Source organism: Schistocerca serialis, chromosome 9 (genome assembly GCF_023864345.2).
Source record: "Schistocerca serialis cubense isolate TAMUIC-IGC-003099 chromosome 9, iqSchSeri2.2, whole genome shotgun sequence".
NCBI classification, from domain to species: domain Eukaryota; kingdom Metazoa; phylum Arthropoda; class Insecta; order Orthoptera; family Acrididae; genus Schistocerca; species Schistocerca serialis.
In genome coordinates, this window is record NC_064646.1 from 43,061,122 (window position 1) to 43,077,318 (window position 16,197).

Here is a 16,197-nt window from a genome sequence, read left to right on the forward strand (position 1 = left end):
TGCTCCTTTTCGCTCTCAGTCTAACAGTGAAGATGAACAGGTCACTGAAATGTTCAAAAGTCACGTGGAGAAACTTCATTCCCCACACAAACGGGAGCAAGGCTTAAAGATTTTTCTTTCAGCCTACTGCTCCTTGCCACGTGTCGGAAAGTCGCCAGCAGAACTACTACAAAATCGTCGTCACCATACCCCGTCGCATTTTCCGTGGCCACCGCGGAAGCAATTCGTTCCGCCAGGTTAGACAAAATTTCAGCTGCAGGATGAAGTCTTCTTTAGAGTTTTCGACAAGAAACAGCGTTGGGAGCACGGTGTCATCACAGAGGTCTCGGGACGTTCATTTCGCACCGTTCAAGGTTCCGTCGGGCTGCATCGCAGTCACTGGGATCAGCTGCAGTGCTCTCGTGTCAGTGAGTCTGGCTCAGTACACCCGGCACGCCGCTGGGGTGTGCGACAGCAGCCGTCCGCACCTCCCCGCCTGTCGCAGCTGCTGCCGTGCCGACTGGTGCGAATCGAGATCGACGTCCTGCCACCGCCGCACTCGCTGACGTCACTGACGCTGGCGCACGTCCTCAGGCCTGAGGCGGTGTCCACGTAGGCACTGTCCCTGCACAGCCATCACACCACCCCGTGACTTCCACTTGCTGGCGACCCGACCACAGCGTCTGCCTCACTGTGTAACGCCGGAAATGCACATCCTCCTATTTCCATCTATTGTGTCATAATTTTTTTTTCCTTATTTTGTTACCTGAAGATATGACATTTCTGTGTCTTTATATATTGTAATTGTTTTACTATTTGTATATATATATTTATGCATTTATGTCGATGTATAATAGGTTTGATTTGTAAATATTATTTGTATTTTTATGCTGGGTCTGTCCTAGGGAAACTACGCTATCGAACCATTACATCGATAGGTCGTGTGGAGAACCAAAGTGTTTAGGATCTTTGGTAGTGTTAACTCTGCCGCATGGAGAGCGGGCAGAGCAGAGTCTGGCTGGAGTAGGGCGGTGGAGCAGGTGTGTTGTGTGACGCTCCCGCGAGTTGCCGCGCTTTCGGGGTTTGGCAGCTTGTAATAGCGCTCGACTTGCTATGATAGTTTCTGACACGGTGTCGCGGACGGGAAGCATTAGCTGGCCCACATCAAGAGCCCGTTTCGCCTGGTGACCGTGTCGAGAAGGAGGCGCGCCAACATCCAGCTTCCGCAACAGCGACGGCCGACAATGAGTGACTGTCGCCACCTCCCCGATCGACGACTGCAAACCTTCAATCAACTAACAAGGAAGACTAAAAGTACGTAAAGTTTTAGAACTGTATGGGAGAACTCAGCTTTTCAAACTGGTCAATTTGTGTCACCAAATTACTGCAACTTAGCATGAACCTTTGTTGCACATTGTTCCAATTGCATTACCAAGCAGGGACCCTTCCTTTTCCGGAATGAACCCGAGTGACGTTGAAATTCAAATTCCAGCATTAAAGTAATATCATTCAATTTCACTGCTTTAATTTCAAAATTCAGTTAAGGTATTCATAGCTGGCTACAATATATAGATTACACAAGCACAAATTAAGAGTGCGAGTTTTGTTACCGTATTTTAGCTTACCTGTGACTGCAGCTCAGCTTGGTACATACTAAATTTTACTATTGTTAATTGTTCAGAATCATTTAATTCAAGTTCAAAGTTACATCTCTTATTTCTAAATTGCGTAGATTCAACTAGCTTTTGAAATGATTGTTGAGGTAGCCCAAGAATAACCTTATTTTATTGAATTTCGTAGTGCTTCAGAAACAAAGTTCACTATTAATTTCAGTCACTAAATTAACTTTCAATTTTCCGGTTTTATTAATTCCTTTGCTAAATTAAGTCAGAGTGTAGCGAAATTTATTACTTCTGACAAACATTCAGTTTTCACACAGCACGTGTCAACATTCAGTTGCCACGCTTTTAGTGCTAAATATATGTGCATTAATCTTTCATTTTCAGTTATTATAGTAGTTGTTCATGGGACTGGCGACCGTAATTTTCCCCGAATCTCAAATATCTAATTAACGCCAATTAACTGTTAACGTAACGGCCGCACATTTACTTTCTTTATTAACTTTACCCCTTTTCAAAATTAATTTCCACCAATTTCATTTGCATTTTTCCTTTCATTTAGATGTAACCCTTTCCTCCCTCTTTACCGACAAATTAACTTCGGTGACGATTGCTTTTCCCAAATTTCCATTAGGTGCACGCGGTTTAATTTTTCACTGTCATTAAGGTCGATAAGTGAGGGGGAGGTTACAACTGGACGCAGGCATGCACGGCGTGGCTGGTTTTCCGGCCAGAATTCCTCAGCACTCGCAAGGTAGATACCAGTGTGTGGACAAGGAACTGCCATCAGCTGTTGTTTCACTCGCTGTCTCCTCAACTACACTATGTGATCAAAAGTACCCGGACACCTGGCTGAAAATAACTTACAAGTTCGTGCCGCCCTCCATCGATAATACTGGAATTCATTATGGTGTTGGCCCACCCTTAGCCTTAATGTCAGCTTCCACTTTCGTAGGCATACGTTCAATCCGGTACTGGAAGGTTTCTTGGAGAATGACAGCCCATTCTTCACGGAATTTTGCACCGAGGAGAGGTATCGTTGTCGGTCGGTGAGGCCTGGCACGAAATCGGCGTTCCAAAACATTCCAGAGGTGTTCTATAGGATTCAGGTCAGGACTCTGTGCAGGCCAGACCATTACAGAGATGTTATTGTCGTGTAACCACTCAGCCACAGGCTGTGCATTGAGAAGAGGTGCTCGATCTTGTTGAAAGATGCAATCGCCATCCCCGAATTGCTCTTCAACAGTCGGAAGCAAGATGCTGCTTAAAACATCAATGTAGGCCTGTCCTGTGAAAGTGCCACGCAAAACAACGAGCTCTGCAAGCCCTCTCCATGAAAAATATGACCACACCATAACGCCAACACCTCCGAATTTTACTGTTGGCACTACACACACTGGCAGAAGACATTCACTGGGTATATGCCATATCGACACCCTGTCATTAGATCGCTACATTGTGTACCGTGATTCGTCACGCCACACAACGGTTTTCCAATGTCCAATCATCCAATGTTTACGCTCCTTACACCAAGCGAGGCGTCGTGTGGCATTTACCGGCATGATGTGTGGCTTATGAACAGCCACTCAACCATGAAATCCAAGTTTTCTCACCTCCCGCCTTTACTGTCATAGTACCTGCACTGGATCCTGATGCAGTTTGGGATTTCTTTGTCATGGTGTGGATAGATGTCTGCCTATTACACATTACGATCCTCTTCAACTGTCGGTGATCTCTGTCAGTCAACAGACGAGGTCGGCCTGTACTCTTTTGTGCTGTACGTGTCCCTTCACGTTTCCACTTCACTATCACATCGGAAGCAGTGGACCTAGGGATGTTTAGGAGTGTGGAAATCTCGCGTACAGTCGTATGACACAAGTGACACCCAATCACCTGACCACATTCGAAGTCTGTGAGTTCCGCGGAGCGCCCCATTCTGTCTAATGACTACTGAGGTCGCTGATGTGGAGTACGTGGCAATGCACCTAATATGAAAAACGTATGTTTTTGGGGGTTTCCGGATACTTTTGACCACATAGTGTATGTCTGCATTCAGGCCTTCCCCCTCCCCGTCGTCGTCACGTGGGACAGCACTACACGACGGTGGAGTGGAGATCAGGCGGGGAGGAATGTGGGGTCGTCCGATGGAGGAAATCCTGTGGCAAAGTTGGTTTGTCGCGACAGAATCAAAAATAGCCACAGTCAGTGAAACACGCAATGACAAATTAGAGATGATGGCGTAGACACCCCTCTCAGGAGATCCCTACGCCACTGCTGCAGAATGATTACTTACATCAGAGCGAGTGCTGCTCAGCCTACTCTGCAGTCATCACTGAAGATGTCGAATTCGTCTCACTACACAGCCAGCAGTGCGGAAGTTATGAAGGTGAGTCAAATGAAAACCTTAAATATTTTTTTAATTATTATTTGTTGTGCAGAAGTGGTACAAAGCTGTATCACTTTTAAACATAATCTCCCCCACATCAATGCAAGTCCTCCAGCACTTACAAAGTGCATAAATTCCTTTAGAAGAAAATTCTTTTGGTAGTCTGTGCAACCACTCATGCATCGCGTGGCGTACCTCTTCATCAAAACGGAACTTCTTTCCTCCCATTGCGTCTCTGAGTGGTCCAAACATATGGAAATCACTTGGGGCAAGGTCTGGTGAGTATGGTGGATGAGGAAGACACTCGAAATGCAGGTCTGTGATTGTTGCAACTGTTGTACGGGCAGTGTGGGGCCTTGGAGTGTCATGTTGCAAAAGGACACCTGCTGACAGCAATACACGTTGCTTTGATTTGATTGCAGGCTGCAGATGATTTTTTAGGAGATCTGTGTATGATGCACTGGCGACAGTTTTTTTTGTTATGGTCTTAGGGCGCAAAACTGCTACGGTCATTACCGCCCGGTCTGTGCCTTAGGAAAAGGTAAAAAAACGAAACTGGAAACCAGCAGCAATGGGAACGAAACTAAAAAAATTGGAGAAACTAAAAACAGAAGGAAAGCTTAAAAAAACCACTATAGCAGGGGGTTGGTTGTCCCCAAAAAGAACTTCAAATGACTGACGTCATCTCACTGGCACTAATAAATTCGAGAACGCGATCGGCTGAGCGCGTGTCATCTGCTAAAATGGACGATATTTCAGGCGACAGCTGTAGACGGGCGCGTAACGGAGTAAAATAGGGGCACTCAAGTAAAAGGCGTCTTACCGTCCACAGCTGAGAGCAGTGGGGACAGAGTGAGGGAGGACTGCCGCTTAAAAGATGTCGATGGCTAAAAAGACAGTGCGCTATCCGGAGTCTAGTTAAAATTAGCTCCTCCCGACGACGAGTTCGGGAGGAAGAGGTCCAAGCACAGGGAAGAGCTTTCACGTCCCGCAATTTATTATGGGGAAGTGTCGACCAATGCGCGTGCCATAAAAGAGCAACACGATGATATAAAACACTCCGCAGATCGGCGAAGGGAATGGTGCGAATAGCTGACTGAAGAAGAGAGACTGCAGCCTTGGCCACTAACTATATCGGCCGCCTCATTTCCACCGATACCAACACGTCCTGGGATCCAGAGGAACGCCACAGAGACGCCCCCCAAGTGGAGCAAGTGGAGGCAGTCCTGAATCCGGTGGACCAGAGGGTGGACAGGGTCGAGAGCTTGGAGACTGAGGAGAGAGCTGAGAGAATCTGAACAGATAACATACTGTATCCGCTGATGGCGACGGATGTATTGGACAGCCTGGACAACAGCGTAAAGCTCCGCAGTATAAACCCAACACTGGTCGGGAAGCCGAAATCGATTTGGGGGGTCGCCAACAATATAGGCACTCCATACACCAAACGATGTTTTTGAGCCATCAGTGTAAATAAATGTGGCTTCCTTCATTGTGCGCAGAGAGCAGCAAATGCCCGACGATAAACAAGTGAAGGGGTACCATCCTTGGGAAACTGACAAAGGTCACGGAGCAGGCAGATCCGGGGACGGAGCCAAGGCGGTGCTGTACCCCATGTTGTCAAGAAGGTTTTAGGAAAGCGGAAGGAAAGAGAATGGAGCAGTTGACGGAAGCGGACTCCCGGTGGTAGTAGGCAGGAAGGGCGGCCTGCATACCCTACATCCAAGGAGGCGTCGAAGAAAATGTCATTGGCCGGATTAGCAGGCATGGAAGGCAGATTGCTAGCATAACGACTCAGAAGCACAGCTCGTCGATTGGACAGCGGAGGTTCAGCAGTCTCAGCATAAAGGCTTTCCACAGGCCTGGTGTAAAAAGCTCCAGACACTAAACGTAACCCACGGTGGTGGATAGAGTCGAGACGCCGAAGAATAGACGGCCGAGCAGCGGAGTAAACTATGCTTCCATAGTCCAATTTCGAGCGCACTAAGGCGCGATAGAGACGGAGAAGGACCACTCGGTCCGCTCCCCAGGAGGTACCATTCAGGACACGGAGGGTGTTGAGGGATCGCAGACAGCGAGCCGAAAAATAGGAAACGTGGGAGGACCATCACAGTTTTCTGTCAAACATACGACCCAAGAATTTAGCGACGTCCGTTGACAGGTCCTAGATGTAAGGAAGGCGGAAGAAACTCCGTACGACGCCAAAAATTAACACAAACGGTCTTACTTGGAGAAAAGCGGAAGCCTGTTTCGATGCGCCAAGAGTGGAGGCGATCGAGACAGCCTTGAAGACGTCGTTCAAGAAGGCTAGTCCGTCGACAGCTGTAGTAGATCGCAAAATCGTTCACAAAGAGGGAGCCCGAAACATCAGGAAGGAGACAATCCATAATTGGATTTATGGCAATGGCAAACAGTACAACACTTAGCACGGAGCCCTGGGGTACCCGGTTTTCTTGGGAGAAAGTACGGGAGAGAGTAGTGTTCACCCGCACTCTAAATGTGCGCTCTGCCATAAATTCGCGAAGAAAAAGGGGCAGCCGACCTCGAAAGCCCCAAGAGAACAGTGTACGGAGGATGCCTGTCCTCCAACACGTATCGTATGCTCTCTCCAGATCAAAAAAATTGCTACTGCCTGGCGTTTCCGGAGAAAATTGTCCATGATATAAGTGGAGAGAGCAACAAGATAGTCAACTGCAGAACGATGCTTTCGGAAACCGCATTGGGCAGGTGTTAAAAGACTGCGGGACTCCAGCCACCAGGCTCAACGGCAATTCGCCATACGCTCCAAAACCTTACATACACTACTCGTGAGAGAAATGGGGCGATAGCTAGAGGGGAGATGTTTGTCCTTTCCAGGTTTCGGAACAGGAACGACGATAGCTTCCCGCCATCGTCTGGGAAAAGTACTGTCGGTCCAAATTCGATTATAAAGGCGAAGGAGGTAACGCAGACTATGGTATGATAAATGCAGCAACATGTGGACGTGGATACCATCCGGTCCTGGGACGGAGGAGCGAGAAGAGAGAGTGCATGTTGGGGTTCCCGCATGGAGAAAACAGTATTGTAGCTTTCGCGATTTTGAGAGGAGAAAGCGAGAGGTTGCACTTCCGCTGCACGTTTCTTCGGGAGAAAAATTGGCGGGCAATTTGAAGAAATCTCAGCAAAGTATTGACCCAATGAGTTAGAAATTGCGACGGGGTCCATTAATGTATCATGCGCGACAGTGAGCCCAGAGACCGGGGAGAAACTAGGCGCGCCAGATAACCGTCGAATCCGACTCCAAACTTCCGAGGAGGGAGTGAAGATGTTAAATGATTTAGTAAAGAAGTCCCAGCTTGCCTTATTGCTATCGCGGACGACGCGACGGCATCGCGCACGGAACAGCTTATAGCGGATACAGTTGGTCAAAGTAGGATGATATCTGAAAACGCGAAGAGCACGTCGCCGCTCACGTATTGCGTCACGGCACGCCTCGTTCCACCAAGGAACTGGGGGGCGTCGGGGCAAATCGGAGGTGCGAGGTATTGAACGTTCCGCAGCTGTAAGAATAATTTCCGTAATATGAGTGACCTCATCGTCGACGCTAGGAAAGTGACGGTCATCGATTGTCGCTAGAGACGAAAAAAGTGTCCATTCGGCTTGGGCAAACTTCCAGTGTCTCGGGCGCACATATGGCAGTTGTGGCTGCAATCGAAGGACACTCGGAAAGTGGTCACTCGAGTGTGTATCAGCAAGGGCGAACCATTCGAAGCGCCGAGCTAGCGGAACAGTACCGACCGAAAGTTCCAAATGAGAGAAATTTGTCGTGGAGGCAGACAAAAATGTAGGGTCCCCAGTGTTGAGGCAAACAAGATCCGCTTGGTGGAAGACGTCTATCAATAGTGAGCCACGCGGACAAGGATGCAGAGGTCCCCAAAGCGGGTGGTGGGCATTGAAGTCCCCAACCAGCAAATAGGGGGGCGGAAGCTGACCAAGAAGATGAAGGAGATCAGCTCGTGCCATTGGTGTGGACGATGGAATGTATACAGTACAAAGAGAGAAGGTGTAGCCAGAAAGGGAAAGACGGACAGCGACAGCTTGGAAGGAAGTGTTTAAGTGGATTGGGTGATAATGGAGAGTATCATGGAGAAGAATCATGAGTCCTCCATGGGCTGGAGTGCCTTCAACATAGGGGAGATCTAATCGGACTGACTGAAAATGGGGGAAAACAAAGCGCTCGTGGGGACGCAGCTTTGTTTCCTGAAGACAGATGATGACCGGCGAGTAGGATCGTAAGAGGATCGACAATTCATCCCGATTGGCTCGAATGCCGCGGATATTCCAATGGATAATGGACATAGGATGGACAGAAAATGGAAGAATGTGACCAAGGTTGCCCTCAACTCAACAACTGCTCAGAGCTTGCGAACGGCATTCAGTCGAAGGCAGAAGATCCTGATCCATAGGTTGTTCAGGAGCTGCTCCTGCCACCAGCGATCGGCCGGTTGATCGGCCGCCAGCAGTGCGCCTCGGCGACACAGAAGACGGCCGAGGGCTATTTCCGCCAGGTGGTGCTGTAGATGAGACACACCTTGGCGGAGGAGAGGAACTGGGTTTATTATTAGCCTTCTTGGAAACAGGATGTTTAGATGAAGGAGGAACGAATGGTTGTGAATTTGGGGAACGTAAAAAAATCTTCACAAGTAGGCTCTTTTTTGGAAGTCCGGGTGTCTGACTTTTGGGCTCGAGATTTTGCAGAACCCGATGAAGGGTGAGCCATAGAGTGAGCAGGCGAGAGTGGGGAGGTTGAACGGGCGATCTTTGCGCTGGCCGATCTGACAACCGTGGCACTGAAGGTGATATCACAAGTCTGCGTGGCTGCCTCCTTTGGTGGCCGAGGAGAGGCAAGGACAGTGCTGTATTTACCTGTCTGAGGCACAGTGGGCTTTCGATTTGCGAATAATTTTCGAGCAGCAAAGGTCGACACCTTTTCCTTCACTCTGATTTCCTGAATGAGCTTTTCGTCTTTAAAAATGGGGCAATCTCTAGAGGAAGCTGCATGGTCATCCATACAGTTGATGCAACGAGGGGACGGAGGTGGACAAGCACCCTCATGGGCATCCTTGCCACACATAACACATTTGGCCAGATTGGAACAGGACTGGCTGGTATGATTGAACCGCTGACATCGATAGCAATGCATAGGGTTCGGGATGTGAGGGCGAACGGAAATTATCTCGTTGCCCGCTTTTATTTTCAATGGGAGTTGAACTCTGTCAAATGTCAAGAAGACAGTACGGGTTGGAACGATGTTTTTGTCAACCCTTTTCATGACTCTATGAACAGCCGTTACGCCCTGGTCAGACAGGTAGTGTTGGATTTCCTCGTCGGACAATCCGTCGAGGGAGCGTGTATAAACGACTCCTCGTGAGGAATTTAAAGTACGGTGCGCTTCCACCTGGACAGGGAAGGTGTGGAGCAGTGAAGTACGCAGCAATTTTTGTGCCTGGAGGGCACTGACTGTTCCTAACAACAAGGTGCCATTTCGTAACCGGGAACAAGACTTTACAGGACCTGCAATTGCGTCGATACCTTTCTGAATCATGAAAGGGTTGACCATGGAGAAGTCTTGACCGTCGTCAGACCGAGAAACAACAAGGAACTGTGGCAACGATGGAAGAACTGTCTGTGGCTGAGACTCATTGAACTTATGATGAGGAAACCATTGCGGAAGAATCCCCCACGATACCGGCGTCTCCGATGGCGCGCTCCTCCCTTGTGGGGGCCTTCTCTGAGGGCACTCCCGCCTTAGGTGATTGTTCACACCTCAGGTCACTTCTCCTGAGAAACGGACAGAGGGACCAATCGGCACTTTCGGAAGGTATCAGCTCGGGGAATCACCCCTCCCTGGGCCTGGCCTTTACCAGGGGGTACATACGTGTCCTACCTGTCTACCCGGGGCGAGGAATTACGCGTTACCCCGTCACCGGCTATGCATGGGAATGCGTGGGTCGGCCTTCAGACATGCACAGGGAGGAAAAAAGAGAAAGGGAGGAACAAAGAATGGGAAAGGAAAGAAGAGAGGTCTCAACGCCGCAGCGGAGAAAAGGGTAAAGAGAAGAGGTAAGGAAAAGAGAAGGACAAAGGAAGGACAAAGGCTTGCAAGCAGAGAAAGCGAAGAATGTTTTACAATTTCGAGCGTCTGTCTCCGGATGCAGGCGCAAAACATACTCCCAGAGGGGGAGAAAGGGAAGGAAAGAGGCAGAGGTGAGGGGAGGCAAAGATGGGGGATAGGGAAGGATGTGGAAAAGGAAGGTATGCAGCCGAGAAAGGAAGGAGGGCCACATTAGCTCGGGGTCCCGTGCTCGCTACGCACGTATCCACAAAAGAGTTGTGGACCCCTTGGGGGGACTGGTGACAGTGGTCCCTCTAGGCACGTAATGCTCCAAAATGACGCCTTTTTCGTCCCAAAAGAGGGTCAGCATAACCTTCCCTGCTGATGGTTCTGTTCGAAACTTCTTTGGTTTTGGTGATGAGGAATGGCGCCATTCCTTGATCGCTCTCTTCGTTTCCTGTTGGTGGAAGTGAATCCAGGTTTCGTCCCCAGTAACGATTCTTGCAAGGAAGCCATCACCTTCTCGTTCAAAGCGCCGAAGAAGTTCTTCAGAAGCATCAGCACATCGTTCCCTCTTTTCAGGAGTCAGCTGCTGTGGCACCCATCTTGCAGACACTTTGTGAAACTGGAGCACATCCTGCACAGTGTGGTGTGCTGACCCATGAGTAAACATGCTGCAATGTCATTCAGTGCCACTCGGCGGTTTTCTTTCACTATGGCTTCAACTGCTGCAATGTTCTGTGGAGTGACAACTCGTTGTGCCTGACCTGGACAAGGTGCATCTTTCACTTATGTCACACCATTTGCCATTATTAGACTTGCTGCTGTGACAAACATGCGTCACCGTACTGAACCTTCATTCGTCGATTAATTTCAATAGGTGTCACACCTTCAGTACGCAAAAACCGAATAACAGAACGGTGTTCTTACCTTACCTACCTTTATACTGATACTGCGACAGTATGTGTGACTCTGCACTATGCTGCCACCTAGAGGCCATTCTGCACGCCGTTTGTAGCACGCTTATCAACTGACAGGATAACGGCGCGAAATTTCGATTTGTTATTGCAAGTTTAAGGTTTTCATTTGACTCACCCTCGATTGGATGGAACTGTGTAGCGAAATTTATACTTGATTGTACTTTGAGAGAAGGCACTGTTGTCTTGTACTGTAACAAGTGATAAGAAAGTGTTCAGTGACAGAATCAAATAATGGTACACATGACATTCCTGCAGAGAGAAATTGTTGCAAAGTTAAGTGTTTGGTGTAGTTCATGTTGTGGGGTGGCAGGAGAGCCAACACCGTGATATTAGAGGAAGCCGAAAGGCACGCTCACGCAGGCTGGCGTGAGGTCTGGAACAGGACAAGGAAATTAGACTTTAGAAAAAAGGACGTAGCTGGTGGAATACTTAACTTTAATCCATTAATGATGAGCGTTGCTTTTGACGGTACATGATTACAGTATCAATAGTAAATGGTACTGGCGCCTTGCTAGGTCGTAGCAAATGACGTAGCTGAAGGCTATGCTGACTATCGTCTCGGCAAATGAGAGCGTATTTTGTCAGTGAACCATCGCTAGCAAAGTCGGTTGTACAACTGGGGCGAGTGCTAGGAAGTCTCTCTAGACCTGCCGTGTGGCGGCGCTCGGTCTGCAATCACTGATAGTGGCGACACGCGGGTCCGACATATACTAACGGACCGCGGCCGATTTAAAGGCTACCACCTAGCAAGCGTGTTGTCTGGCGGTGACACTACAGTTCAAGTTATAATAAAGTGATCAACCATTGTGTGTGTACTGTAGTGTCATTTCGGTCTTCTTCAGAAGTAAATCTCAGAACCCACCAGAGCGCCAACAAGCCTTTTTCTTTTGGCACAACAGTGAGGCTGCGTTGGAGCCCAGCACGTGTCATGGTATGGGTTGGCATTGGCTACACAATGCGACCTCCTCTGGTTCCCGAGCTGTTGGTTTGGACAGCAACCTTTACAGTGCTCACTTGTTACGGTCAATGGCCTAGCCCTCTCTTCACGGTCTGTGCGGTGTTCTCTTTCAACAAGATGCAGTGCCGTCCTGACGTGCCCCGATGCAGACAGTGATCGGCTGTTGCCCTGACCACGGTTGGAAAGCATCCAGTCACAGATTGCCGGACGAGTAACATGCCACCACGCGGCAGCCACTCTCGCACAGTGTCGAAGCAGCGTCGAGTGGGTAACCGGTGCCTGTCGTCCGATCTGAGTTCGACTCGACGTCCAGCAAGACTACAGTTCAATTCATTTATCTTGGCGGCTCGCGCATGCCCGCCCAGGCGCTGGAGATTGCTGCGTTGCCAGTTGCAAACGACGCACGCGCCAAGAGAAGCAGCGCCATAGTATAGTACAGTTCGCAAACTTACGTTTAGGGGGGAGCGCGCAGTTTATGAAGTAAAGCCACCACGGCCGCATTAACCCTTTCACTGTTGCAGAGACGCGCTCCCCGCATTCCGCGCTGTGCGCGATTTTGTCACCACCACACAGCTCGCCGCCTGTGCAGACACATGGAGTTCCGACTGCTTTGACACACTTATCATACCATCTCACAAAAAGTATTTGGCCCGAAAATTTGATTTTTACACATCCTCTTGACTGATACCTTCCCCCCCTATAATAGACTTAATTCTGTTTCGATGTTCAACGCAGTTATTGTGCAGCATTGAATGTAGCAAACCATTGCACGAAATTTTGAAGAGTTTGCGCCGGCCGAAGTGGCCGTGCGGTTAAAGGCGCTGCAGTCTGGAACCGCAAGACCGCTACGGTCGCAGGTTCGAATCCTGCCTCGGGCATGGATGTTTGTGATGTCCTTAGGTTAGTTAGGTTTAACTAGTTCTAAGTTCTAGGGGACTAATGACCTCAGAAGTTGAGTCCCATAGTGCTCAGAGCCATTTGAACCATTTGAAGAGTTTGCAGAGTAAAAGTCCATAGTGTATCCTTTCCGTATGGTCGATTTTAGTTGCCACAATGTTGGGAATGAACTGTGGACAAGATACCTAAGTTTCTTATAAAATTTACTGTATAACAATGTCTCATTTAATTTAAGTACCAGATAGGTGTCGTATGTAATATTGGGAAATATTCCATCTTCAGCGATTGTAATAAAAGTTTTATTTATACCAGAGTTATTTCGCTTTTTTCTAAAACGTTCTGATTAAACCAAAGTTGGCAAAGTACCCGAAACTGAATTGTAGACGTAATAAAACACAGAAACAAAAATATATTGTCAGTGAGGTGCAGTGCGCAAACAATGTGTGTTTGTCACAACGGATAGCAAATACTTACCAAAACATAGATCAGTCGACGAAAACATTGAATATGATGTTGCCAAAGCAGCAAAGCACAGAATTGAGTCAATCAAGAAGCTCGGCAACGTACGAGCCGAAATTCTGCTCTAAATAATACTTTTAATACTGTCGCAAAACAATATATCTCAATGCGAATAGTAAAACAGCGACTGCGGAAGACAAGAAATACAAACAAAACAGATAACATGAATAGTGTATGTGTGCCTTTTCACTGTTTTTAATTGCTGTGAAAAGAAATATTGGAGGACAAAATTAGAAAAACCGAAAACTTATTACGATTATAATGAAGAGTCAACAGACTAGAAATGTCAAAAAATTACATTCAAACGAATAAAATTCGTGAAGTAAGAAACTTCGATATTGTTTTTCAATAGAGAAAACATTGAGCACTAATCAAGGTTTGAACTCAGAACCAATCACATAGCAGCCAAACATCTTAACCATTACGCTAACGCAGCTTGTCATTCAACAGAACTCCTGGAGGACTCTAAAACATCAGGCCAAATACCGACAAACATTGTTGGTCTGATCATGAATTATTCACGTTTCGTCGAAGTACAATAGGAAATAAAGAATTACTGCTGTTCTTTATTGCGAAAAAGCGGTTAGTGAGAATGATACAAACACCTTTTCTTGCTATCGCCTGAATTAGGAGGCTTATTGCTTGTTTCGTTTAATTAAGTAATAGAATATAAAGCAATTGTTATAAAGAAAGCTTTTTCCAAACTTTGTATAAAAGAAAGTCTGCTATCAAGACATTGCTTTTGTTCAATTACTTTATTTATGACTGAACATTTCTGAAACTGAAGACACTCGTCGGTGCTCTGCACTGCAGTCGAGCTCTGGCAACGTCGTTCTCTGTTCATTGGTTGACTGTGTTTTGTGACGTCAGATGCGCAGAACGAACCTAAACTCGTCCGCCGTCGTAAATGACGCGCACTATAGAGCCACTGGCGGCTGTCCTGCGTAGCCCCCAGAACCGCGCGCCCTCGCCACTCTGCTACAGCGGGGCGGCCGCCACTCACCTGCGGGTGTAGCGCCAGCAGCTGCAGGGTGAAGCAGAGCGCCGCCTCGGTGGCGGGCTGGCCCACCAGCAGCAGCGAGGCCAGCTCCTCACTCACCAGTCGGCGGTCCTCGGTCGCGGACAGCAGCTGCTCCAGCGCCGACCCGGGCAGCCTGCGGGCACACCGGCAGGTCACCACACTGGTCCAGCCCCAACACTGTCCCCAGAGTCGGCTCTCTCAGAGTTTCACCGTTCATTGGGAGTCAGGCAAGGTGACAGCCTCTTGCGCCTGCTCTTCAGTTGGGTATTGGAGAAGATCACACTAGTCAACAGCCATATTGCATCTGGGGTATGATACATCAACTACTACTGTAAGGTGGCAACGGCCTTACACCTTACATGAATCCATTTAACGCGACACTTTAGGTTTTGTTAGAGTAATACTCTAAATTACGGTGTAGGAAAGCTATGTGGAAATGCATCGGCACGCGATTTTGTAATTATAAGATTTTGCGGAAAGGCAGTACGCGAGACAGACCTCGGCTACCTCCCCGCCTAGCCGCCGAAGGCCACAGCCTGACGGTATGAATGGTGAACTGGGGGATTTCTGTAATCCGTTTAGAGAGGCCACAGCGGTCGCCAACCTCTGAAGGACGTGCGGCTGCAGGTGTTCGAGTGTTACGAAAACAGAGCAGTGGATAGCTGGACAGGCTTTCCTGTGCGTGCTCTCGCCTGTGTCCCACTAATTTTACGCCTTCGAGTAACTCGAGTGGGGCAGGCCAGGAGTTCCGAATAACAAACATTCAATGCAAGAATCTGTGTTCGCTACGACGGGGAATCTTGCCGGGAAAATCTCGAGTGGTCTCTTGGGAGAAAACTTCCAGTAAACGTGTTATTGCCCACAGCTGTGGTTCTCCCCAGCCGGCGGGGGCGGAGTTTACTTGTGAAATTTTGTGGAAATAAAAGAATGGTGGAAAAGAGTTCTGTTCCCAGGCTGTACATTGGTCGGCACTGGCAAACTGGGTACTTTGAGAGCTTCTAGTGATGTGATTCGCTCGGTAAGAGTTGAGGGGAGAAAACAAAGGTGAAGAGCGATCTTGCTGGACTCTCGGTAAAGGTCTTCCGTTCTGGGCTCTCGTACTGAGAGGACGTTAGCCAAGTCGTCTCCCGTCTTGGTTTTTTCGTTCTGAGTGGACGTTAGCCGCACTAGCTCTTTGCTGCCGGGAAGATCGTTGCAAATAGAGAATTTTATGGACAACAGTCTGTTGTCCGAGTAGTGTAGGAGTGTACTTTCCCAGACGCCACACGCCAAACACACAGCCGCGCCGTCGCCGTCGGAGACCGCCGCTGAAACAGGAACATTACGGTGAGATGGCTCCCGCTTCGGCCTGTGTTAGGAGTAACGTTAAATAGTTGGATCACGTGCAATTGCTGTTTCCACAAGGTTTCACGGTACTTTGGGATGTAGTGGTTCTCCGTATTTTACGTTTTGTGTCGATGTCAGTCGGTCAGCAAAGTTATAAGAGATCGCGTTTTGGACCAATTTTAACACTGTTCACTGCCAATGCCAGTCAGGAGGATAATTTGTAAATTGTTCATTGTGTTTAATTCAGCATTGATCGGAAGGTTATAATAAAATTATTGTTATTCAGTAGAGCCTTTACTTTCAGTAGTTGATCCTGAATTCACCCTTTTGCGTTATTTTATTTTTGTGTATGTGTTTGATGTCATTGAACACTCTTAGTGTTTGTGATCATTCACGTTTGGAAGTAAAAACAGGTGTG

At 48.1% G+C, this 16,197-nt stretch overlaps 1 protein-coding gene across 1 annotated transcript in view; it reads right to left on the minus strand.

Annotated features, from left to right (window-relative positions):
- Positions 1-16,197, minus strand: part of LOC126418819 (cytochrome P450 4C1-like) — a 162,199-nt gene that overhangs the window by 37,947 nt on the left and 108,055 nt on the right. Inside the window, exon 5 of the mRNA XM_050085763.1 lies at positions 14,436-14,586. Within this exon, the coding sequence (XP_049941720.1) occupies positions 14,436-14,586 (151 nt within the window). The remainder of the gene's footprint in view (positions 1-14,435; positions 14,587-16,197) is intronic.